This window comes from Lithobates pipiens, unplaced genomic scaffold, assembly GCF_037356315.1.
Source record: "Lithobates pipiens isolate NorthernLeopardFrog02 unplaced genomic scaffold, aLitPip1_a1.2 Scaffold_18, whole genome shotgun sequence".
NCBI lineage: Eukaryota > Metazoa > Chordata > Amphibia > Anura > Ranidae > Lithobates > Lithobates pipiens.
The window spans coordinates 178,199,675-178,226,717 of record NW_027507758.1 but is presented as its reverse complement, the minus strand read 5'-3'; the positions used below and the strand labels follow the sequence as shown (position 1 = coordinate 178,226,717).

Here is a 27,043-nt window from a genome sequence, read left to right as displayed (position 1 = left end):
CAAGATCCGTCGGACAAAATCCGACTGACAAAATCCGTCAGATTTGGTTGTCGGAATCTCCGACCGTGTGTACAAGGGCTAACATTAACGAGTCACATGAAACCTGGGGAGGGAAAATGGCTAACTGGGCCCAATTTGGATATTTTCACTTAGGGGTGTACTCACTTTTTTGCCAGCGGTTTAGACATTAATGGCTGTGTGTTGAGTTATTTTGAGGGGACAGCAAATTTACACTGTTATACAAGCTGTACACTCACTACTTTACATTGTAGAAAAGTGTCATTTCTTCAGTGTTGTCACATGAAAAGATAGAATAAAATATTTACAAAAATGTGAGATACTGTAGTTTGCAGGCACATTTTTTTTTCAAATGTAATGATAGTGTCACTTTAAATAACTAATGAACACGCTTTTCTACCTTTTTTATACTATAGGGCAGCTTCTGTTCATAGCACAAGCTGACAAAACATGTGTTAGACAGTACTGGAGAAATGTGTAAAGCATTTCAGCGTTTAATAGTGCCAAAAGAACAAAGTAAAAAAAAAAAAAAAAAAGATCTAAAGATCTTACAATTGGGGATATTACATACTGAGTAGTATAATATCACAGTATAAGTCACTAGTTCACATTTGTGCTGAGCCCCTAGGCAACCTTATCTAAAAACCATGTGTACTTCCCCTAAAGGGTTTACTGTATATTATATGTTGTCAAGTCATAACGCATTTCCTTATGTGAACATGCAAGGATTTACAAATACAATCAATTTTGACTATATTTTCTGGAAATCCCCTGCCACTCTCTCTATCATTTGCATGACTTGCAGCAACAGTAGAGGGTTTTCAGTTAAAATCCTACTTTTCAGTGTGTATCACATGTGAGGTTATATAAATGCATATAATGGCATTTATTTCAGTGTGCTGATCATTAATAAAATCAACAATTTGCCAATTCAATGTAAGTAATCACTGCCAAGGAAAATAACACTGGCAATATTATAAGCATGACCATTGTTATACTGTGACCTAAATTTTCATTGAGCAATGAAAAATTTAAATGATGGTCGATTATTGGTAAATGTGACTCAATTAGGTGACTGCGTGGGGAAATGCATAAAAGGAATTTGTTTTCTACATACGCTAAATCTCCCACTGGGTGCAAAAATGATGGCCATTTTTCTGATGGTTACCAATGTAACAATAACAAAAAAAAAGGAAATCCAACGTTTTACAGTTGTCACCATAGTAGGAAATCTTTAAGTGGAGACACCTGTTGTGGTAACAACTGTCTAAGCCCTTGTACACACGGTCAGACATTCCGACGGAAAATGTCCGATCGGACCATGTTGTGGGATAATCCGACCATGTGTGGCTCCATCTGACTTTTTCCGTCGGAATGTCCGACCAACAAAGTTTGAGAGCTGGATATAACATTTTCCGACAACATGATCTGATCGAACTTTGTCCGATTGTTTGTAGAGAATTCCGATCAGACAAAGTGCCAGACATGCTGAGATCAAATTACAAGACCAAAGCTATTGGCTACTAGCCTGAACATAGTCCCATCGTAACGAACGAACGCCATCACGTTTTGAACGATTGGATTTTCCGACAACTTTGTCCGACCGTGTGTATGCAACACCAGTTTTGGACAAAATCCATTGGAAAAAATCAGATGGATTTTGTGGTCGGAATGTCTGATCATGTGTACAAGGGCTAAGAGGTGATTTCCCCCAACTTTAGAGATATTTCAGTTCACTGCCTGTTGTGTCTCTGGGACAGAAAGTATAGGAAATCCACCCAAGAAAACACAGCACACAAAAAAAATGATTGCGAAGTTATATATTTTTTCTAACAAACATATTATACTTACCTGCATTGTGCAACGATTTTGCAGAGGGCAGCCCCAATCCTTCTCTTCTGGGGTCCACCACTCCTGACACCTACCCCCAGCCGAATGCCCACCATAACAAGCTGCTTGTTATGGGAGAAATTGTGCAGGAGATTTGAGAGTATAGCCTCAAATAAGTGAAATTTAAAGAATGTACCATCATCCATGAATTAATTCGAAAATTGAGTTTTTCTGTTTTTACCTTGCCCTTTTCCCTGAATTTCTGGGTGAGTGAAATTTCCCTATATCCCCTTTACCTTTTTGATTTCATTATCTATTACTTCTACTGGTTTCATAATGCTTTATCTGTGCAATTATACCAATTGTTAATTATTTATGAATTGTTTATTATTTGTATAGACCTCCTCCTGAAGAAGCGGACAATCCGCTAAACTAGTAGAGGAACTCTTCATCTACGCCACCAGAACTGAACTCTATTATGAGTATTTGTACACATTAATCTGGGGTGTATTAGAATTTTAATTGTTATACTTTGTATTTTGTTACTTTTGTTAATTATTAAACTTGTGTCAAATTTTATTATTATCTTCAATTCTTCTCTTACCTTTATATATAAAGTAACGGTATAGTCCAACACCAACCCTTTGGTTCTGATTTGATATGAATGGTTAGCATGCACAACTATCCTAGTATCTCCATAACCAAAAAAACTCAATTTTAGAAATTGTGCAGGCTCGCTCCCAAGCCACACTCTTTGTATCCACTGACTCACAGAACGAGGCTCGGCCCCGTCCTCTGCTTCCTCCTCACTGGTTGTGATTGACAGCAGTGGAAGCAGATGGCTCTCTAAAGCCTATGAAGAGTGAGAGACAGAGCTGAGAGAGATGCTGCTCTCCTGCACATCGCTGGATCGAGATCGGACAAATTGTATGTAATTTTTAAACTATTCCTGTTAATGGTACCTGTCAGAGGATTTTAACTTTATTTTAAGAAGTTTATTTGCAATGAGGAAGTATTCCTGTTTTGGGTGTATTTGAGGCCGACTACACCCAAAGTGAAATGAGAGCATGGTCATGGGACCGGGTTCAGTCCGCGCATGTCCATGGCTCTAAAGAGGATGTTATTATGTTTTTGAGTGGAAGGAGAATGTATCCTCGTTTGGGAGTACCTTGAGACTGAGTACACCCAGAGGGAAATGACATTATGGTCATATGAGTCCGCGCGTGGCTATTTATTAATCTGTTTTATTAAGCTATTTATTAAGCTGTGTTGCCGAGAGTCTATATCTTTGATAACACCCTGTGGGAGGGGCAAAACGCATCAGTCGCAGACTCCAGCACCCTAGTGACATCACGTCCAATGAGCGGAATGCAGGGGAGGTTGTGAGAGAGCCCAGCTGCTTCCTGTAATGAACAGAACACTCTTTTTATATTTGAACATTGTAAGCAAGTTTTTTACTAAATAAATCAAGACATACTGAAAGTTCATAATGGGGATAGTATTGACAAAAGCTCCAAAAGAACCACATATCCTCAAAGAGTTGTTATTTCAAAGCCATTGTTTCAAATTTTTAGACACTCTGAAATGGCCTTGTGCCAATCCAGTAGTACCACGCCAGTCAATGTGATGCCATTTCAGCCTTTGCAGATGACACCAAGCTATGCAGTGGAATAACGTCCTGACAGGATGACTCCAATTTGCAAGCTGACCTCAATGCTCTGTTTAATTGGGCAACTATGGCAAATGAGGTTTAATGTTGATAAATGTAAAGTTATGCACTTGGGAGCTAAGAAAATGAATGTATCATACATAATAGGGAGAGTACAACTGACAGATTTCATAGTAGAGAAGGATCTGGGGGTTTTGGTAGATCATAAGCTTAATAATAGCATGCAATGCCAAGCTACAGTTTCCAAAGCAGAAAAATACTTTCTTGTATTTACAGAAGTATAGACTCCAGAAAGGGAGACATCATTTTGTCCTTGTACAAATCATTATTAAGACCTCATCTAGACTATGCCATTCAGTATTGGGCACCAATTCACAAAAAGGATATTGGGGAACTGGAGAAAGTGAAGAGAAGGCTGACTAAACTGATAAGAGGCATGGAGGAGCTCACCTATAATAAAAGATAGGAGGAACTGAGTTTATTTTCTCTTGAGAAGAAGAGATTAAAAGGGGGGTAAATGATTGCCATGTATAAACATATAGGTGGTCCATAGACACACTTTTCGCATCTGGAGAAAAAGGGATTTTCCTCCACATATGCACAGGCATCTTCACAGTAAGAGCTGTGAAAATATGCAATAGACTCCCTCAAGAACTAGTTCTGACCAGCTAACTAGATTGTTTTACAAAAGACCCAGATGCATTCCTAAATGCAGAAAACAAAACTATATATTAACACCAGGGATTGCTGATCCAGGGAATATCCGGTTGCCTTATCAGGGATCAGGAAGGAATTTTTGTCTCCTGCTGGAGTAAACCAGATAATGCTTTATAGAGTGTTTTTTTTCCTTCCTCTGGATCAGCTGTGAGTATACTATATAGACTTGTGTCTTTTTTTCCATCTAAAGCCCCTTTCACACATGCGGACTGTATGTCCGTATTTCATCCATCTGTTTGCGGATGAAATACGGACATACATGCATCCCTATAGAACATCCGCAGACACCCGATATCGTCCGTCTCCGCTATGGTCCGATTCTGCTGACGGAGGAAAATCCTATTTTTCTATCCATCTGCAGAGTGGATCGGATGAACACAGACAGACTGTCCGTGTTCATCCGATCCCCCATAGAGGAGAGCGGAGATCTGACAGGGCGGTCCCGGCACAGTGTGCCGGGACCTCCGGCTGCGGATCATCACGGGGCAGATCATTACGGTAAGGGGCCTAACTATGTAACTACAGTATATGTAACTAAGATATATGTCCATTTGCATTGTAGAGTTAAAAAATTGGTGTAAATAGTGCAATACTAAACAACCTTCTATGGTTACTGTAAATTTTAGGCGCTAAGCTATCCTGTGTGATTATATTAATTGCTGGATACTTGCCACACATTTTACATGCTTGTTTATTTTAATCTTGCCTCTGTGTCCAATCAGCAGTCCATTATTTCTATATCAATTTGCTCCATGCAGAGTAGCATAATAATGTTCGGTAGTGTGACAAGCATACAGTTACTATCCACTGATTATCACTGACATGATGTTTGCAAATAATCTCTTATTTGCAAGATGTTATTTTTTTTTCTCTCAACTGAATAACCAATTTATTTATTTTGTGTATGTCCAAATCAAGCTGGCATTGCAATAAACTGAAAGGACAAAAAAAACAGTTTTCAATTCCTATAACTCCTGGAGAATACACTCAAAGGCATGCCTACAGACAAATGAACCTGCAGATGCACAGCAGAACAAACTTCCACAATACTGTCAGGGGTATTAAAGATATTTCTTTAAAAAAGATGTATATAAAAAAAATCCCAGCAGCTAAGTGTGAACAAGTATTTAATCTGATAATACAATACTCGCTGCGTGTTACAAGGTCAAAGTCCCTTGGGTCTTTTTTCTCCATATGTACCTTTATGCCGCGTACACGCGTAGCCAACTATCCGGCGGACTTAGTCTGACGGACTTTCCACCGGACTGTCCGCTGGACTTTCCGAACGAGCTACTTGCCCACACACGGCACTTTTTCAGCGGACTAATAGGGCGTACTAAGTCCACCGGACTATCCGCCGTACTTTTGAAATGAACGGACTCGCCCACACATGCAGAAAAAGAAGAAAAAGAAAAAGAAAAAGAAGAAAAGAAGAGAACAAAAGAACAGAAGACGGCGACAGAAGACCGGGCCACCGCCTGTAAAAGAGCTAGAAGAAGGCGCGGTGACCCGGCAAGAAGAACCGAAGAGGGGGACAGGACCCCGAAGAGGGGGACAAGACCCCCGAAGTCGGAAGAAGAGGGCAACGGCGAAGAAGAAAGCTCATCCGCTAGTAAAAGAGCTAGCAGAAGATAGCGGAGGAGTCTGGCGAGAAGACCCCCGAAGACAGAAGACCCCCGGAGCTGTGCAATAAACTATTTTAACCCTTGTGTTTTGTGTTTTTTTTACTGATGAATGGGTAGGGGTACATTGTACCCCATACTCATCAACATGGGGACAAGGTGCTTTGGGGTGGGAGGGCCGCGCGGCCCCCCTTCCCCAAGGCACCCCCCCATGTTGAGGGCACGCGGCCTGGCACGGCTCAGGAGGGGGGGGGGCGCTCGCTCGTCCCCACCCCCTTTCCTGGCCGGCCGGGTAGCGAGCTCGGACAAAGGTCTGATGTGGACCTGGGGGGGACCCCCACGCCGATTTTTCGGCGTAGGGGTTCCCCTTTAAGTCCATACCAGGTCACGGGGCCAGCGATGCTTCCTTCACTGGCCCCTGCTACCTGGAGACGCGCTCAAAGTGAGCGGACTTTTCTCCACGCAGGAAAAGTCCGCTCATTTCAAAAGTACGGCGGACTAGCACACACACAGTCGTACTGTCCGCCGAAAAGCGAGTCTGGCGGACAGATTGGAGTGCAAAAATACTTTCTTAGTCCGCCGGACTTTTGGGTAAAAAAAGTCCGCCGAAGGCTACACATGGGCGGATTGTCCGGCGGACTTGAGTTTGCCGGACTTTTCCACCGGATTGTTTGATCGTGTGTACGCGGCTTTACTCTCATTTCTAAAGAATCCCTCCTTCTATCTGGCCTTTGTCTCCCCCACTTCATTTTAATTCTAGGCTGACCAAAATCTCACTGGGATACATTGATTGACAACCTCCACCACCTTTATGGGCCCATTCACACTATGTGCAGTTACCTGCATTGTTCTTCATAGATGAACGCAGGTAACTGCAATGACACAAAAGAATACATATGCAGTAAACACCCGCATGATGTAGAACTTATCTCATGTTTATATTCAAAGCTGATCCACATGACCACCTCGCACTCCCCAAAATATACGACCCTATGGACAACGGACTGGGGAGTCACTATTGATGATCACTACTGATGGTTGCTGATGATCAGAATGAGATTTGGATGTCGACAAAATCTGCCTCAAAAACCATTGTAGCGTTGGAAATGAACTATAAGATCCTAACTCATTGGTACTTGGTCACAAATTACCCAGCAACTTGCTCTCAGGGATGTGGAGAGCTGGGCATTCATCTACATGTGTTCTGGTCCTGCCCAATTGCTAATAGCTTTTGGCTAGGAGTGGTTTCAAATCTTGTCCTTGCTCTTCCTTACCACCATCAGCCCTGACCTGCAGATAGCGCTTCAAAATACACTCCCCCAAATCTCATGTCTGACTAATTCAAATTACTACTACACGTTACTACAACCTCTAAACAGACAATTACAAAAGCCTGGAAGACCAATGCAATAAGAATCACAGAAACCAAATATAGGATTACCCAGGTCATGATACACAACAAAATCAAGGTTACCAGAACAGATAAGATTCTGAAATACATGAAAGTGTGGCAACGGTGAGTTGACCACTTCCTACCCTCACACTTCTTCCTTACTGCCACCTTATGGCCGTACACACGATCCAAAAATCGGACAAAAAATATCGCTTTCAGCGCGATCCTACAATACTTGGATCGTTAGTACAGAGCCTACCACCCCAACCCATCATCTTCAGTCCCCTGTACCCCACTTTCAGCTTCCTACCACCCCACCCCGTCATCTGCACCCCCTCTGTACCCCACTGCCAGATTCCTACCACCCCAGCCTCTGTCATGCACCCCCTCTGTACCCCACTGCCAGATTCCTACCACCCCAGCCTCTGTCATCTACAACCCCCCCCCTATACCCTACTGCCAGGTTCCTACCACCCCAACCCATCATCTTCACCCCCTGTACTCCACTGCCAGCTTCATACCACCCCACCGCCTGTCCTCTTCACCCCCCTGTACCCCACTGCCAGCTTCCGATCCTGAGTCCAATCACATGCAAGAACCCCAGTGGGGTTCCCATGATTAGCTGTGAGAGGCAGCCCCACTGAAAGCTTGGGAGGCTGCTGGCTCCTGCAGCTAATCACGCCTAGTCGCATATAATTTCTCATGCAACAATCACATCTGATGCCCTGGATGCAAAATCATGGGAACCCCCACTGGGCATGTATTGGGACTGCGGGTGCAATCCCAAATGCACCCTTAGAAGAGCACCTGTGTCTGTAGAAGAATCAAATCTACTGTATACTGCTAGGCACAGCGCATGGTACATGCCTTCTTCACATTTTAAACAATGTTTCAGTTACCTCAATATGAAGCTACCTCGTTTTTAAAAGGGCAAAGGGATTTTCAATGCTACTGACAAAAAAAATAAAAAATGTTTTCCAAACCACATATTAGTCACTCACATGCACTGACATATTTTGCAAGCTCTGAATATTCTGTGTGCCTGTACTTTGTACTGAGATAATCAAGCACAGACTAAAGAATGCCATCTGCTGTCCAAAAACATAATGCAATCTCCATGAAAAGTAAGAATTGATTGTATTTACAACAGTACAAATTTTTTTGAACTAATAGGCAAATGTGATAATAGATTTCCTTTTTGTGCAACGTGATCAAAAAGCAGCAGTAGATTTTCACTAGAGCTGGCCATACATAATTAACCGATTCCCCCATCCACACATTTGGGATGGAAGCAATAATCCTCAACACAGTGTTATTGTATTCTGACAATCCTCCATCATCAGAATACACTGATCTGCGCTGCATACGATTGGCGGCATGCGCTGATTGAAGAAAAATCTTCCAACAAGCCGATTTATGAGTTGCTAGTTGGCCATAGATGGATCGAAAATTCAGCTGGTTTCTTATGAACTGGCCAAATTTCGATCCATGTATCACCAGCTTAAACTATCAAACATAGGTTAAAGAATAACTAAAGGCAAAACTTTTTTTTAGTTTTGGACAGAGTATAGATCAATTAGAACACCTTTTAGATTTTTATTGCTACATCTGCTCTCGTTTCACCCTATCTGTCCTGTTTACTGGTATCATCAAAACTGTAAGTAAAAGAAAATCAAAATTATAAGCTTCAATCTCTTTGTACTTTTCCAGGTAAATATTCTACAGCTGCCCCATATTCCCGATGCTTAGCCACATTTATTTTTTATTATATTTTCTATGTGAAAGAGAGAGTCGCTTCCTTAAAGCGAAACAACACTGCGTCTGATCTGAGCTCCACACACCAAAAACACTTTTTTAGTTCATTTATAATATTCAAAGAAAACTCAAGAAATCACTTGAGTGATTTCTGGTCATGACCATCTTGAGTAAGGGTAGATGTATCATGTAGCATTTACTTCCTGGAATCCATCTGTCCTCAGCTCAGGCATGCAAGCAGGAGGGTGTGCTTAGCTGAGAAAACCCCTCTTTCCCTCCTGAAGACTCCTGGGATGTATGACATCATTTGCCTAGGCCTGGAAACCAGGAAGTAACTGCAAAAATGTAAAAAAAAAAAAAAAAGGTTTAGAAAAAGTAAATATGACATGTTTTCCTATTTACTAATACTAGCAGCATAAGGATTAAAAAATAGTCAATCTTAATTGAGAGGGTGAAGTTTGACTTTAAATTGTAGAAGATACATACTTATCCAAGGAGCAATCTATATTTACAGAAGGTAAAATGGTATTCAACTTTTTTTTTTTTTTTAAATAACCCAGTCCCCTGAAGGTTTGTGCTAAAATTTGACACATTATGGTAGACTTACCTGTCATAATGTGTCCCTCAAGTATGCACTGTTACCACACCTGCTAGTCCCAGGCACTTCCATCTTCGCCTGATCTTCCTTCTGGGTTCCATCTGTTCGGCTGCTTGAATGGCCCACAATGACGTCATTCTCCCGCATATGCACAGGAGTTGCATCGCCACGGCACCGAGTAGGTGCTGTAAATGTGCACATGCGCATGCACAGGTCAGTGTACATGACAGCTGACAGGCAGGGGGTGGCATTTATGACAGAGAGACCAATAGAGTCTTTTCTGTCATAAAAACCTTACCCGTCAGCAAATTTGCAAGAGTTCAATACCAATTTAGGTGAAACCCACCCCCTACCACATCTAGTGAGTTAGTATTTTGGCATAGAAACAATAAACTTTGGAAGATTTTGTGAACATTATAAAACTAAGCAAAGTGTTAACAAAGCTCAAACACAGTTTTTTTTTTTGGAGACAAGCTAAGAAGAGGAGAATGTCCTGGATCCAAAAGTTAGTTGAATAATAATTAGTCGGATCATAACGTATATGCTGAAGTAATAAGAATAAACAGCGCTAGCGGACTAAATTAGTGACATCTAGTGAACCAAATGAAAAAACCCAATCACATATGTATTTCCGGCTTATCGAACCAGTGACGCTACTTCCGGGTCTCTTGGAACGCACACCGCTGATTTGCAATCCATGGGCAAGATGATGTCTGTTTTTTACCTACTGTCTCGTGAGTGACGTTAGTTAGCAGCGCAGTTTTCATTATAGACCGGCAGTACTTCACATGTATATTTTCTTTTTCCTTTTCTCCATTACCTGGATATCTATTTATACCTTGGAACCTTCCGAGTTTTATATCACCACCTCCACAAGAAATGTTATGCTTTGTCAACAATAATCCAAAGCTCTTACTGACTCCTGGACTGCACAGATAGGGGTCCATCATATTTGGTGAGTGGGGACACCTAGAGGGAGACTATCCAACTGAAATCAAATCTACTGAAGTACCATCAAAAAGCACTTATTATTACATGAACTTAATTTCCTTCTGGTTCAATATTTCATTCACTAATGCTGAATTATTATTGGAAAGCACCTACCATTGTTTGCTAGCATTTATCACTGTTTGAATGCGTTTTTCATATTTGGCACCATTTGATTGTGGTATTTTTATATTTGGCACCATTTGATTGGGTTTTTTCATTTTGTTCACTATATGTCACTAATTTAATCTGCTAGCGCTGTTTATTCTTATTACTTCATTATTTAGGGTTTTAGTACCTTTGCAACAGCTGCTGCGGTCTTAATTATTTATTTTTATGGTAGAATATTTTTGTTGGATTATTTTCATTAAGCACAAGTTTTAGTTTTGTTTTTTTGGTTATAAAGTATATGCTGTTGTTTCAGCATTTCTGGAAATATAAGCAAACATAAACTATATTTTTTTGAAGATTATAAATTTGCCCAGAGTCTTATTATACGTGAAAGCCATGCCTACCATCATATGCTATTGAGATGAACAGCATTAATCATTTAATGTCATACTGACCCTCAGATACATTCTATTAGATTTTAATATAATTAAATGTCATACTACATTCTCTGCCAACATAATTGTTCCCTGCATGCCAGCACATTAAAAAATGGAAAATGCAGATGTTTCAGGTACATGCACGCACAAATGTGGATTTATACTGCTGCAAACTCTCAAACATAAATGGTAAAGCATTAGAACTAGTTTACACCACAATTCATGTGTTCAGTGTATGTTTCCACATGTGTTTTTACTGAGTGCTGAGGATCCCTCTCACAATTATGTACATTCCAGTACATTTACACGCTTTTGCAAACATTTTGGTGCAAAATAAAAAATTGCATGCTGCTTTTGTTTTAAAGCCCTGGAACTGAACACACAGCTCCGAATAAGGCTGATTGGAAAACATTTTATTGTGTATGCGTTCAAGATGCGATTAAAAAGCATTTGGGGTGAACAAGTCCTTAGTCCACCCATGATTGATCTACAGTTCTCTGGGCAAATGTCGACAGGTTGAATCGCCCACAGGTTTATAATAGCCTATAGTACGTTGTATCTATTCTAGATTCCATCAATGAAATATCCACCTGAGTTGTTAGCTCCAGCAATCTGTCCTAGTCATAATGAGCAAGGTTCCTGCATCCTCTTGATTTCTGAATTTATTTGACATTACAAAGAATGCAGCAGTAGAGCCAAGACCTGTGCCAGGTGATGTAGCAGTGTCAGCAATATTAGCAGGGAGACTTTGCAAAGGACATCGCTAAGGCAATCTAATTAAACTAGGATACAAGAAATTGTGCTGTACATCTGACATGTATCATTCTTTGTACTGGACAAAGAAACTGTGCCTTGCCTTTATCCTGCATTCAAAATCAAGAATAAACAGGTAAAACACATCTGGAGTGTTTATGGCTGGAAATTACAGAATGATGAAAAATGATATGTTTAGCACCTAACAAGGGGTAATTATTATTTAAAACCCAATATTGAAAATTCACAAAAATAATTTTGTTTAATACTGAAGGGAGATTACCAGTCAGTGAAAGGCCATTGGCATCCAATTAGCCATCATATCATTGTCCCATAATATAATTCAAGCAGAAGGCAAGCTGCACTACTGTATCTTGATTCATTCTCTTAGTCCTTTCAGTAGATAATTAATTAATTATCGTATATACTCAAGTATAAGCTGGGTTTTTCAGCACATTTTTTAGGCTGAAAAATCCCCTACAGCTTATAATCAAGTGAGGGTGCAGCCTCCTTGTCCGTGATAGACGGAACACTGATACAATGCTGAGAAACTGTATCAGTGTTCCGTCTATCATGGATGAGGAGGAGACGGAGCTTTGTTACAATGGACGGCCGCCAAACAGACTGCATGATACAGTGGGAGACAGTCGCTGTTTTAGTTATCAAAGGTACAGCTGCAAATGGGCACAATGAGGCTGCAGATGGGCACAATGAGACTGCAGATGGGCACTGTGAGGCTACAAATGGGCAAAGTGAGGTTGCAAATGGGCACAGTGAGGCTGCAGGTGGGCACAGTGAGGCTGCAGGTGGGCATTGTTTACCCAGTAGCTGCTGCATTTCCCACCATAGGCTTATATTCGAGTCAATACGTTTTCCCTGTTTTTTGTGGTTAAATCGGGTGCCTCAGCTTATCGTCGGGTCAGCCTATACTCGAGTATATACAGTATTTTATTGTAGACTAGAGGTTGTATGTCTACAATTAAGCCTTGTAAAAGGCCAAAACAGATCAGGGGAATGGAGCCTGGTGAGGTTATATTACTCTGTAAGTAACACTGCTTTCCATCAAGTAAAAAGGCAAATTATAGGTTTTTGCAAATTTTAAGTCTTGTTTGTCAAAAAGAAAGGGTATGAATTTCTCATTTATACTTACTGTGGTTGTGACAAGATAATGTGCGGCTTTTGTTTAAGTGCCAGTGTAACTTGTCCACCTTGGCTTTGTTCTGGAGAGAACTGTACTTTCCTTGGTATGGGCTGCCGAGCAGCTTGTTGAGGAATTGGACGTATGGGTGGGGCTGGAGCACCTGCACCTTGGTTTCCTGTTCTGGAAGATGTGCCTTGGGTTGCTCTTTCTTCACAGACTTTACCTTTGGTACCAGGTTTGCACACACAGAGATGTGGGCGTAAGCACATTCCACCATTTTGACAAGGCGGAGAGCAGTTTGCTATTGAAAAAGACAACAAGAATATAAAGATCAGCATATCAGAAAAAGGGGGAAAATATTACATTAAAGAACCCTAGCAATACAATTACAATTGTCAGATATAAAGCGAAGGTCAAAAAGTAGAAAAACAGCCCAGATCCAGCAACTTTCAAGGGAAAATAAATCACAAGCTTTTGCTTGTTGTATTATTACAAGTATTTTTTTTTAAACAATAATAAACCCTTTAAACCACAAAAATACCATAGTCTTGCTTTTCATTTCTTATTAGACACACCACCAATAAAAATGCATTGGAGCTAGGAAATATGTTGATAATGGCTTTTTACACATTTGACAGTTGCTATATGTTTAAATGCTTCAGTCATGGAAATACATAACTAGTGCCATTTTGGCAATGAATAGAGCAAACACTGTACTTAACTAATAAAATATTAAGCAAAGGAAGAATAGGACCTATGGCATATAAAATGAGGTGTCCTTTTTGTAACCTTCAAAGCAGAACTCTAAAATTTGAGGTTGAAAATAATGCTACCTATATTTGTACTAGAATTTATTATTATTATTATACACGATTTATATAGCGCCAACAGTTTACGCAGCGCTTTACAATGTATAGGGGGGGGGAAACAACACAATTACGGTACAGTTTAACACAAAATGTACAGGAGGGCCCTGCTCGTAGAGCTTACATTCTAAAGGGAGAGGGTGGTACAAAAGGTAATAGCTGCAGAGAATGATTTGATGGGGGTGGTTCGGGGACAGTTAGGTGGGTGTGGGATAGGCTTCCCTGAATAAACGAGTTTTCAGGAATCTCCCAAGGGTGGACAGGGTAGGGGCTGATCGGATATACTGGGGCAGGGAGTTCTAGAGAATGGGAGAGGCTCTGGAGAAGTCTTGAAGGTGAGCATGGAAGGAGGTAACAAGGGAACTAGAGAGCAGGAGGTCCTGGGAGGAGCAGAGGGGACGATTTGGGCGATATCTGCAGATGAGGTTGGTGATGTAGATGGGGCAATGTTGTGAATGGCCTTGTATGTTATGGTTAGCATTTAGAATTTTACATGGTGGGGTAGGGGGAGCCAGTGAAGGGATTGGCAGTGAGGAGCAGCAGTCATGGATCAGTTAGTGAGGTGTATTAGTCTAGCAGCAGAATTCATAATAGACTGAAGGGGGGATAGCCTGCTTAAGGGTAGGCCATTAAGGAGTGAGTTTCAGTAGTCAAGGCAGGAAATAATCAAGGAGTGAATAAGTTGCTTTGTGGTGTCATTAGTCAGGAAGGGTTGAATTCTGGAGATGTTGTGGAGGTTAAGGCAGCAGGATTTAGCCAGTGATTGGATATGGGGGGGCTGAAGGAGAGGTCAGAGTCAAGGATTACACCCAAGACCCTGGCATGTGTGGAGGGACCAATGGTTGTGTTGTTGATATTAATGGTGGAGTCACGGGGGGGACCGTGAAGGAGGAAATATAACAAGCTCAGTTTTAGAAAGATTGAGTTTGAGGAAGTGGTGTGACATCCATATCGATATGTCATTCAGTAAGTTTGAGATCTGTGCGGAGATCGAGGGGGGGTGTTGAGGAGTGGAGAGATAGATCTGGGTGTCTTCAGCATAGAAGTGGTATTTGGAAGCCATGGGAGGTTATCAGCTGTCCAGGGAAGAGGTATAGAGTGAGAATAGGAAAGGCCCGGGATGGAGCCTTGGGGTACCCCAAAAGAGAGAGGAAGGGGACTGGAGGAGATGGAGTTGTAAGTGACACTGAAAGTGCGCTGAGATAGGTAGGGGGAGAACCAGGATAAAGCAGAATCATGGAAGCCAAGGGAGTATAATTTGCTGAGGAGGAGCAAGTGGTTAACTGTGTCAAAGGCAGCAGAGAGGTCTAAAAGTATGGAGTAGTGCCTATTGGTTTTAGCAGTTGGTAGGTCATTGGTGAGTTTGGACAGTTTCAGTAGAATGTTGTGGGCGGAAGCCAGACTGTATGGGGTCGAGAAGGTTGTTGTCTGTGAGGTAGCGACTCATTCGGTCATGGACAAGGCGTTCAATGAGCTTGGAGGTAAACGGGAGCAGGGAGATGGGTCTTAAGTTATTCAAACAAGTGGGGTCTAGTGAAGGTTTTTTGAGTATGGCGATAACCAGTGTATGTTTGAGCAGGGAAGGAAAGATGCCGGAGGAGAAAGAGAGGTTGAAGATGTGGGTTAGGGAGTTTAGGATAGAGTGGGAAGGTGGTCGCAGTAATTGAGAGGGGACAGGGTCCAGGGGACAGGTAGTGAGGTGGGCAATGGAGAGGAGTTTATCAACTTCATCTGTGGTAACTGGGCAAAAGGAAGAGTGTATTGAGTGTAGTGTTGGACACGATGTGTTGGGTAGGGGAAGAATTTGAATGCTGGATATCTCCTTGCGAATTCTGATGATTTTGCTATTGAAATGGTTGGCAATCTGTTGAACAGTAAGCAAGTTTGTGTGTGGGAGCAGTGGGGGTGAAGTAAGGAATTAAGGGTAGAAAAGAGTTGGTCAGGTTTGGATGAGAGGGTTTTTATGAGAGTGTTGTAATAGGTTTGTTTAGTGTGGAGTGCAGTGTGGAGGCAGGAGCTGTATTTGAGCAGGGCAGATTTGTAGAGGGTAAAGTCTTGCAGGGATTTAGATTTACGCCATGCTTGCTCAAGAGCACGGCTGTGTCTCTTGAGACTTCTGGTGTTGTCTGTTTGCCAGGGTTTTGGCAGATGGGGCCTGGTTCTGCATGTAGAAAGAGGAGCAAGCATGGAGGATGACAACGTGGTGTTGTAGATGGAAATTTATATTTATAACTCAAAACTCATAATATATTAGGGATAATACACACTGAAGGTTTTTTACTATCTCTCCTAGATGCTTTTCCTCCTGACAGCAGTGTTTAGGCAGAAGAAAAAGTTTGACGCTTGTAAACCTGTGTAACACCTTTAGGCACATTTTGGGCATGTCAAAGTAGTTAGGCATCAATTCATAGTAATTTATTTTGGCCACTGAAATTAAATAATGCACATTTAAATGAGGTTAACATGCATCAAGTGTTTTTTTCTGCCAGAATGCCGCTGCTCCTGGATGCACTGGCACTGTTTGTTCTCTGCCTATAAACTTCTCTAAACACCTATGTGTGAATGGACACATTGGGGTTGATTTACTAAAACTGAAGAGTGAAAAATATGGTGTCAGCTGTGCATGGCAGCCAATCAGCTTCTAACTTTAGTTTGTTCAGTTAAGCTTTGACACGCTGGAAGCCGATTGGTTTCTCTGCAGAGCAGAAACTGATTTTCCAATCTCCAGATTTAGTAAATTAATTCCATAGGCTAACATGCTAACATGCAGGTGTTTAGAGGCAGAACAAAAAACACAAAAACACCAGACACCCTTAACAGTAGTGTCAAAAAATGTTCTGTGTGCATTATTATTAATATATATTAGTATATATTAGTTATATAATAGTATATTACAGAGTCATAATGTAACATATTGCTTCAACAGAGATACATGAGCATTTGGGTTGAAGCACTTTTAGAAGGAATCAGCATTGACATCAGTGACTGGTCATGGACTCAATTTCTAAAAAAAGAAAAGGGCACCTATGGGCAGAAATTATAGTGATTAATATACAAGCCTTGTACACATGGTATGATTGTTGGACGACCGAGCGACAGATTTTTGTCAAAAGGGCATGTGCAGTATTTTGTCTAGCATGCTAACTATCCGCAAATTGTCATTTTACAAACACGAATGTAGTGAGGTACTATGAGAGTATAAAGACGAAGTTAATTTCTCAAGCGCCACCCTTTTGGCCCCTTCTGCTAATTTCATGTTAGTAGAAGTTTGGTGAACGTTGATTCACGATTTTCAGATCGTACAAAACAAATGCCTTTTAAAATACGTTCGCATAACTACATCAGTATTATCAGCAAAGCAGCTTCACTATTATCCCATTAAAGAAGATGAGAATTTTGACATTTCATTAATAGCCACGTCACAAATGCTAATTCTAGATTACGAACGGTAGCTTACAAAACCGAACTCTTCCCTGTCGTTCCTTGATTCCGAGCATGCGTGTTTGTACTTTCAACTTTTGTGTGACGGATTTCTGTACTGACCATCCGAAAATCAGACGTTGAGTTCACATGAGACAAAAGATTTATAGCCTGCACATCCAGCTTTTGTCTGATGTAAAAGTCAAATTGTCTGTCGAATGCAACAATCCGAAAATCCGGTTCATCTTCAGACTTTTCCCTTCTGATTTTCGTACAGAAAAACAATCCTGTCTAGGTGATTAATGTACTGTACATTGCAAAAAATTTTAACACATTTTGTTGCAGATTCCAACCGCTTTCTGTTCTGAAGGACACTCTTTTCTTTGAATATATCAATGTGCAGAGTGAATCTGAATGTGAGTGACTTTTTCACTATTACTCAGATAAAGCACTTGCTTTCCTCATTAGACAGACAGCAATAAAATCCTACATAAAAATAAAGTGCAGTGCTAAAACAAAGTGCAATCTGTGTATAAACACATTAATGTAATTAATGAAAAAATCAATCAAAAATCACGAATCACAAATTCAGAAATTAGTGACTAAAAATAAGTCTCAAACATATGTAACAGTGTGTTATATAAAAAGCAGTGCAATTCCGTGCATCAAAAAGTTCATGAGGAATCCATAGAAGGAAGTTGTCAGAAACCATGAAAGCAGACTGAGACAGAAGTACAGTTAAATCACACTTATCTAATAATAAAAATAAATAGAAAAAATGTAGTCAAAACATAGCCAGAGTTCAGGAACCGGAACGGATAGTCAGACAACCCAAACATCAGGGAGCCAGAGATGAGCGTAGTCAAACAGCAAGCAGGATTTGAAGCCAGAAGGGATGTCAGCCAAGTCTTTTAACCTGCCTGTCTACAATAAAGGCACAATCACTCCCTCCTCCTAAAGGATCTCTCATCCGCAGAGAGGCACGTGAAGCCAAAGTGCATGAGTTCATCTTCACTGACCGACTCGGTACCAGGAGGCATGGGAGGTGAGGGAAGCACGGGTGAGACTGCAAAGCTTGGAGGCAAACATACAGGAGGCTTCTGCAAGTGCTCCTTAAAAGAGAGTCTTTCTCTGAGTCTGGAGTCAATGAGGATAGCAAACATGGTCAACCTCTCCAGCTCAGTGGGTATATCTTAGCCTTGATGGAATTCAAGAAACCATGAAAAAAAGCAGCCACAAGGGCCTCATTGTTCCAAGCAACCTCTGCTGCCAGAGTATGGCATTCAATGGCATAGTCAGCAACAGTTCTCATATTCTGTTTGATGGACATAAGGCACTTGGCAGCAGAAGCGGAGCATGTAAAAACATCAAATACCCTTTTAAATGAGGCCACAAACTCAGGGTAACTCAAGACATTTTTTTGCATCTCCCATAGAGGGTTTGCCCTGGCCAAAGCTCTCTCAGAACGCAAAGATATCATGAAACCTACTTTGCTTCTGTCCATAGGAGACGCCTGGGGCAGTATCTCAAAGTATATCTCAACCTGGTTGAGAAGCCCTCTGAATTGAACTGGATCGCCCCCAAATCACTGGGGAAGCGGAGCGAAACCAGACATATCTCTTATAGAGGTAATACTCGAGGTGGGTGCCTGCACAGAGAATGGAGCAGCAACAGGGACAGACTGCAACAAAAGTTGTATTGGAGCAGCCACAGTGGGTGATTCCACCGGGCGACTCAGGAGCGTTTGTAACACCATGGCAAACTGATCCATGTGGTGATCTTGCTCATCCAATCTGGAAAAAATATTACCAACAAGTGGATTGATTGTATCTTCTGAATTCATGGCCTTCGCCTACTGTCAGAAACCATGAAATCAGACTGAGACAGAAGTACAGTTAAATCTCACTTGTTTAATAATAAAAGTAAATTGAACAAACATAGTCAAAACATAGCCAAAGTTCTGGAACCGATACAGATAGTCAGACAAGCCAAACGTCAGGGAGCCAGAGATAAGCATAGTCAAAGTCTTATTTGTCATGCACAACTGATGACACAAATTGTATTTTAATCAGAATTTGTGATTCATGGTTTTTAATTGAATTTTTCATTAATTACATTACTGTGTTAATACACAGAATGCACTTTATTTGTTTTAGTGCTGCGCTTTATTTTTATATTTTTATTGTGCCTGGTATCTAGGTTATAGTGCATAGCTGCTTTCTGTTTTAGTTCCTACCGCAGGTATATTTTCACAATATTTTAAGCAATAAAACCCTGACAGGTATTCTATCTAAGCCCTCACTTCCCCAAAACTTAAAAGTAACACGTTTTGGATTTACATACATTTTAATCCTTTGCTGATCCAAACGTATTTGCAAAATTTTGTGTATTTTGCAATACAGAAAACAAATTACTGACTAGCAGACACAAATAATAAAATAATTGGGCTATCAGCAGTGAATTGCAGGAAGAAAGTACCATGTTGGTCAATAAATAATAAAAGTATACACTCTAATTATATTTATAACAGTGCCATTTCTCAAGTGAGCATACACAGGGGGCAAAAGTCAGTTGGCACAGACGGGCAAAAAGTATAAATGCAGCCTTATTTACAAGGACTCTCTAAAACAAGAATTACAACATTCAAAATACCTCTGGTTTTTGTAAAAGACCATTCATACAAATGATAAGCTGACAGTGCCTGTCTCCATAACCAATCTACATGCTAATGTATGAACTCATCAGAACTTGCTCACACTCTGTAATATTTATAAAACTAGACAGTTAAAAAGTTTGACCGCAGTTTAGCCTAGCTTCATATGCTCTTCACTGCTATTATCATTGTGCGCATAATGCTTTGCTCACATGAGTAGCCCACGATAAAGATAAAATGTTTCCAGGGTTCACTAGTTGAAATGATGCACCTGGGAACTTTATACTGTATTCCCACTCTGCTCATTTACAGCGAAGGGGTATAGGAAGAGAATCATAGTTTATGAGCATGTAAGGCACTGGAATGCTTCTCTCTTCTCTAAGGAAAGTAGAGACCAATTAGCAGTTCCAGGATTTTTAACACTGTCCTGCAGTACCTATTTCCCATGAGATGTCCGACGGGGCCCTTGGCATTTGGCAGTAGTGGGTAGGGTATTAGCAGTGCCACTGGCACCAATGCTGTGGTTTATTTCCTTTCCCACTGACACCAACGATGGGGGTTATTATTGCTACCACTGACACCAATGCAGTTGGATATTGTTGCAGCCACTGACACCAAGGCTAGGGGTTTTTATTGCTACCACTGATATCAATGCTATGAGTTATTTTGTAGCCATTGGCACAAATGCAGGGAGTTGTTAGCGTAACCACTGAAACCAATGCTGGGAGTTGTTACTGTGACTGCTGACATCAATGCTGTTGGTTATTATTGCAACTACTGACACCAATGCTGTGGGTTATAACTGCTGCCACTGACACCAATGATGAGACTTATTTTACTCCCACTTTTTCTTCAGTATATCTCAGACCCTATTTTATCTAAATTACAGCAAAGTAAAGGGGAAAGCGTGCCACACTACAAGCCAAGATGCCACACCTACTTCACTGATCACGCTTACGTTTTGACCACACCCACAAGTGCTTTAGCACGTGGTGCACTTCTCTTTTCAATCCCATTAGGGTCTCCATGCAAATTATTTTAAATGTTGGCCACAATGTTAACATCTAAAAAAAGTCACACATTTAAACCTATAGACTATATTTGCCATAAGTCAGCCTCAGAAGAAAAAAACAGTACCCCATGAATCAAACTGGTAAGTCCAGACAGGGCTGGTGTAAGGATTTTTGACACCCTAGGCGAAACCTCATTTTGTCGCCCCCATTGGCTCCACACCTGACTCCACCCACTTTACCCTGCCCATGTGACAGGAGGCGGGGCTATACAGGAAGGACTCTACTTCCTCTAGCGCTGGCTCCAGTGCTGGGCTGCGTCTCTAATTACACTACCGGAAAGACGGGGCAGCTGCCTGAGACTGAGTTAGTTACATGCTGCAGCCTGCAGACCATGCAGACATGGAGGGAAGTCAGCGGGAAGGCGCCCCTAGGCAGCAGTGTGCCCTAGGCGGCTGCCTAGTTTGCCTAGTGGTAGCACCGGCCCTGAGTCCAGATAAGAACAAATAATTGCACAAGGAGTAACTAAGTGTGTTCCCACCATGTCAGCAAGCCATTACAATAGGAACCTTCTCATTTTGTTTAACATAAACATTGTATGAAGTTAGGTAGCATGATGTAGTGGCACTGATGGGTATGAACAAACCTTTTACAAGTTGTCAGGTCCTGAACCACATAATAGCATCACTCCCATTAGGTAAGTAAAAGTACAAACCGGAGGCATTTTAAAACAACATTGTGCTTCTTCATTAAACTTTGGTCTTCTTTAACTGATAATATCTAACAATTTCAAAAGCTCCTCACTTAAAACAATATCCTGCTTTTTATATTTGTATTTTGTTTCTCTTCTTTTTTTTATTAGAAGAATGGCATAGAAAGTGAACAGGTCAGCAAAATTCATGTGCATGTTACTGACAGGTTCATCTCAGGACTCTTTTTAAGAGAATGCAAAAACAATTCTGGTTTTGCAATCCTGACACACACTCATAAGCCAATAAGGAAGTTTGGTTTAAAAACACAATTATTAGCCCTCCACTAATGGCAGGTATCCTACTGCAGTACTTTGTTCCAGAATCACAGTATTCCACTATGGAGCTGGCCTTATAAACCTTCTTGAATTACGTTTGTAATTATTTTAAGAACCATATTGAGCTAAGAAGAAAAACATTTGAAGAAAAACTCTACTTTACGTTGAAGTAAAACCTCTAGCGAGTATGCTTTGGATAGAGTTAACATTAGGCCAGGTTTTGTTTCTCCCTGGATTTTCCTTCACTTTCTATCCTTGTGACACCCGTACAAGTAAATAAGGTACTGCCTGTCACCCAAGAAGGCAGTAGCCTTCTATAATGAAATAATAGTAGCCTTCTATAATGAAATAGCAGAGAGAACGAGACTAAGCGTGGTAGTATGAGCACAGAGCACAGTATGAGCCAAGGTAATGCCAAGAACCAGGCTGGAACACACAGTGGCACTGTACCAGAAGTGTCTTCACTGTGGGTGGAACAGAAAGCAGAGGGGCGTGGTTACGCATTTCAAAGGCCTGCTGCTTCAGTTTGAGGAAGAAAAAGAAGGGCTTTGAAACCCGTAATCATCCCCCTCTGCTTCCTGTGCCCCCGTGTGTACCAGTCTGGTTCTCGACCTTACCTGGCTCATCTTACAGCAGCATCTGATCATGCTGGTGGCTACAGCAGCATCCTGACCATCTACCTTGTGGACCCATGGTCTTTAATAAAAACGGTGCTCATACTACTGCACTTAGTCTGGCACTCTCTGCTGTGCCATTTTATTTTCTTAGAAGTCATTTCATTCTTATGAGCAGCAGCGGCTGGTTTTGTGTGGAACCGAATACAGGCTTTATTAACATAGGCTTTCTGGGGTTAACAATTGATCTATAGATTCATTTATAGCTTGCTCATTCACTCTGCCTTTCCCCTTTTCTTTGTACACTGGTTGATGAGTGGGAAGCTCCTGTCTTGCACCATTTGCTTGTTTTTGAACTGACAGTAGTATAGCTATTATCGGGCATTCTACCCCTTACTATTTGTGCAAAAAAAATGAGTCCTCATTGGAGAGATTCCTCATCATATCCTGTCCTGATATGAAGTGAGGCTAAATCTTCCAAATAAGGACAAAAAATAGCAACAAAAACCTAAAAGGAGCGCTAAACATTCCCTACTCTATTGAAAAATAAAAATAGTTTTGGGTGGAGTTGGACTTTAAAGCCCCATACACACTATCAGATTTTCTGCTAAGTTTGTCCTTCAGATTTACCAAAACCATGTAGTGCAAGGGCCTGTCTGATTGCATACACATTGAAACTCCTAAGGTTTGACCTCATATTATATGGTTTTGGTAAATCTGAAGGAAAAACTCAGCAGAAAATCTGATAGTGTGTATGGGACTTAAGAGAGGTAAAACCATAAACCACTCCTAGATAAAGTGTGTATTCTAAAACACATTGCTTTTTACTCTGCTATAAAACATTTCAATAAAATTTTTAGGGTTTAAGATAAACCTCTGTAAAAATGTAATGGCGTCTGTACATGAAATGTTTATTATGCTAATATTTTTCTTTATTGGAAATAGATTTTTTATATATATTTTTTTTTTGCGTTGCCGAATTATAACACTGCTCTGGGCAATGTCTACATTTATGTTGCCCTATATTGATGAGGTTAAGAATAGCTCAGCAAAGTTTGTTTTGTAGCTAAAATGTATAGAGTTTCTTATAATGTTTGTCTAAATTTAACCAGTAATTGGCATGAATCTAAACCTGGCATTATCCTTTTTTTTTTATGGAGGAAACCAGGAAGGGAACTTCTCTTAAGTTCTTTAGCAACTTCTCTTAAATCGATTTTCCATCATTTTTTCTACATTGTTATTCATACACGTAAATCATTTGGAAGCCTATTTATAATGACATCTACAAACAGAAGCAGCTTAGTAATGTCTTGCTTTGCCAGTTTACTGCAAAAATTCACTGACTTAATTTTTTATTAACCCTAAAATCAGTAGCACAGTGCACTCAGGCCGATGTCCTTTGTGTCTAGTCAAAGAAAGCGTATTTTTAGGTTTCTCCGCCAAACATGCTTTACTTATGACTTTTTTAGGTTATAGTTTAACAATTTGGCATTATTTTCAAAACTTGTATCTCCATGTATTTTCTGTTTTTCAAGCTCCAGGGTGGAGTTGGGAAGTCAAGGCTTCAAGATTAGTTTATTTTGGATTGCTTTTTTGTCACTGATAGATAAAAGTTTTATCCAAGCACAACATCACATTTCTAACATTTTTTCCATGATCGAAAATCTACTTTTTTTTTTTAACTGGAGGAAATTGCCAAGGAATAGGCCTACATCAAAAGCATCATATCTATCAGTTTGTGTGGACACTATGCTGTCAGCAGTTTTTATGCTACAGTTAAAAGCATTATTAGGTTTTGATATTTAGAAATAGAGGTTTGGAATCAGGTTAAGTATTCTAGGTGTGTGACTTAAAGTGGAACTAAACTCTCTCAATCAACATTAACTTTTTTTAATTCTTATGCTACCAGCCTTAGTATAGAGATAGGAAGGTATGGTATATTTTCTTGGTTTCACCTTTCCTTTTTATTTATTTTTTTACTTTTCTTCTGGTGCTTCCTGGTTACTGACCTAGGCCAAAATTATGTCATACATACATTACAGAAGTCTTCATGAGCTTTTTGTTTTTCATCTACAGGAGGCGAGAGGGGCTTTTTCAGCTAAGTATACCCTCCTAACTGCATGCTTGAGCTTAGGGCAGATGGATTCCAGGAAACAAATGCAACATAAATCATCTTTTCTTACTCAAGATTGCCACAGCTTGAAATAGTAGCTGGATGTTTTGCAAAGTATTTCTCAACAAAATAAAGCAAGCAGGCATGGATTAATGGGTGAGTTTGCACTGAATATTAAAAATGTATTAAAAAGCGTGTTCAGTTTGTGGTGTTCAGATAAAGTTTAGTTCTGCTTTACATTTCGAGGCTCGTTTTTAGACTCAATGTTAAAAGATAGGTTAGTAGATTTTTTCTTTTAACAGATCAACCAAGCACACGTAATTTTCCAAAGATAATTTGGAATTGATTATTTAATTAAAGTGAAGGCTTAAAGTGATTGTAAGGGTTTATTTTTTTTAAAATAACAAACATATCATACTTACCTCCACTGTGCAGCTCGTTTTGCACAGAGTGGCCCCGAACCTGCTCTTCTGGGGTCCCCCGGCAGCTCTTGCAGCTCCTCCCCACATCAAATAACCCCCTCAGAGAAACGCTTCCCTGAAAAGGTTACCTTGCAGGCAAGCTCCCAAGTCCAGCATTTGGCGTCCATAGCCACTGAATGTATGACTCGGCCCCGCCCCCAGGGCCCGCTTCATTGGATTTGATTGACAGCAATGGGAGCCAATGGCTGCACTGCTATCAGTCTAGCCAATCAAGACACGAGACACCGGCTAGAACTGGTGTGCTTGTCCGCAGCAGGAGAAAAAGAGGGTTCAGGTAAGTAAAACTGGGGCACTGGGGGGCTTCTGCACTGCAAGAGGTTTTACACCTCAATACATAGAATGCATTGAGGTGAAAAAACATAAACATTTGCAACCCCTTTAAGTTAGCTTATCTTAAAAGAAAACATGTCTGCCAATGTTGATATTTTGTCCCACAATTTTAGCTGCGTGACTATTATGCTTACCTATTGGTGTCATTACGCACTAAAATCAAACAAGTGTGCAGCTCAGGATTTATGGATTAGTGGCTCAAGGTATTGAACTACAACCAGAAAACAAGCATGTACACAGTAAGAAATCAGCCTCCATATTTCTGTCAGGAAAGGTTTATTTTAACTTCTAAGTCCAGGTTAGAGTTTACCAAAACTGGATCAGAAGGGGAGGATTTATGAAACTATATGTTCAGAGTTACTAGTTTTAGCAGACAATTATAAAAGAAGTCTGGTATGTTAAAGATAAGTGGTAATTGAACATAAACATGCTTAGCCAAGGTAATTTATTATTACTTGATTGTAAAGAATCAAGGATGTTCATTAAATTGTACCAAAAAAATAACTACTGGAAACATGTTAAGAATTTATTTATTATTTTTTTGGGGGAAATGGTACAAACTACAGCAACATTGTAATGTTTTAAATATAATTACTAAAGTGCTGATAAGAGTAAAAACTACACACCTAAAAAATGTTGCAAATTATATAAATGAAAAACAGCTGCAGCTATTTAAAATGTGTTCTGGCACAACATATAACAACGAATAATAGTGCGCTAAATTTCAAATATATGCTTCATAATAAACTCCAGTGAATAAGTGACAAAATGTGATCTTAAAAGATATATACAAAAAGTCCACATGCACAATTATATAAATGAAACTCTTGAATGCTGGAGAGAGATGAATAAAATGAATCCGTGCTCCGTGACAGTCTGCAGGGAATAGGTGTTGACAGATAATCACCACCACCTCAGTGTGCAATGAAAACCCATGGATGATCAAGCTGATACTTGTGTGGATTACCATTGAAAGTGTCAATAAATCCAAGGAGTTCTTTATTTGAGGTGAGTAGGCATTGCACATTGAGGTGGTGGTGATTATCTGTCAACATTGTAATGTCCTTTATAACAATTGGCCACAGATATGTACAGACTAAGAAAGACATGGATTTCTTGGGGATCATTTGGGGGATTTAAATTTGGGGTCATGTGAAACATATGTCTTCTCTGGGGGTACCTACCTTAGAGACCAAAGAGACAGATCCCATCAAAATATGTAAGAGAATCGGCCGTTGTTGTGATTGTTATTTACACAAGCATGTTGTCCAGACAGAGATGCTGTATAATTAAATGTGACACAGAGATCTTCATGCACCGGCCACAGGAGACCCGTAAAAAGAAGAAATCTGCAACTGGCAGTGGGTAAATTTACTACAGCCCCTCTCTATACTGGAAAGCAACATTGCAAGAACAGCAAAAGTACTTTTGTAATATCTTGTGATTTCGGGTGATTAACACTGTGGAACTGCTCAAAGAGCACTTTACACTCCAACA

At 40.4% G+C, this 27,043-nt stretch overlaps 1 protein-coding gene across 4 annotated transcripts in view; it reads right to left on the bottom strand.

Annotated features, from left to right (window-relative positions):
• LTBP1 (latent transforming growth factor beta binding protein 1) overlaps positions 1–27,043 on the bottom strand; it is a 466,869-nt gene that overhangs the window by 345,863 nt on the left and 93,963 nt on the right. For all 4 annotated transcript variants that reach the window (XM_077486428.1, XM_077486427.1, XM_077486431.1 and 1 more), the window contains exon 3: positions 13,041–13,332. In XM_077486428.1, coding sequence (XP_077342554.1) covers positions 13,041–13,332 — 292 coding nt within the window. The remainder of the gene's footprint in view (positions 1–13,040; positions 13,333–27,043) is intronic.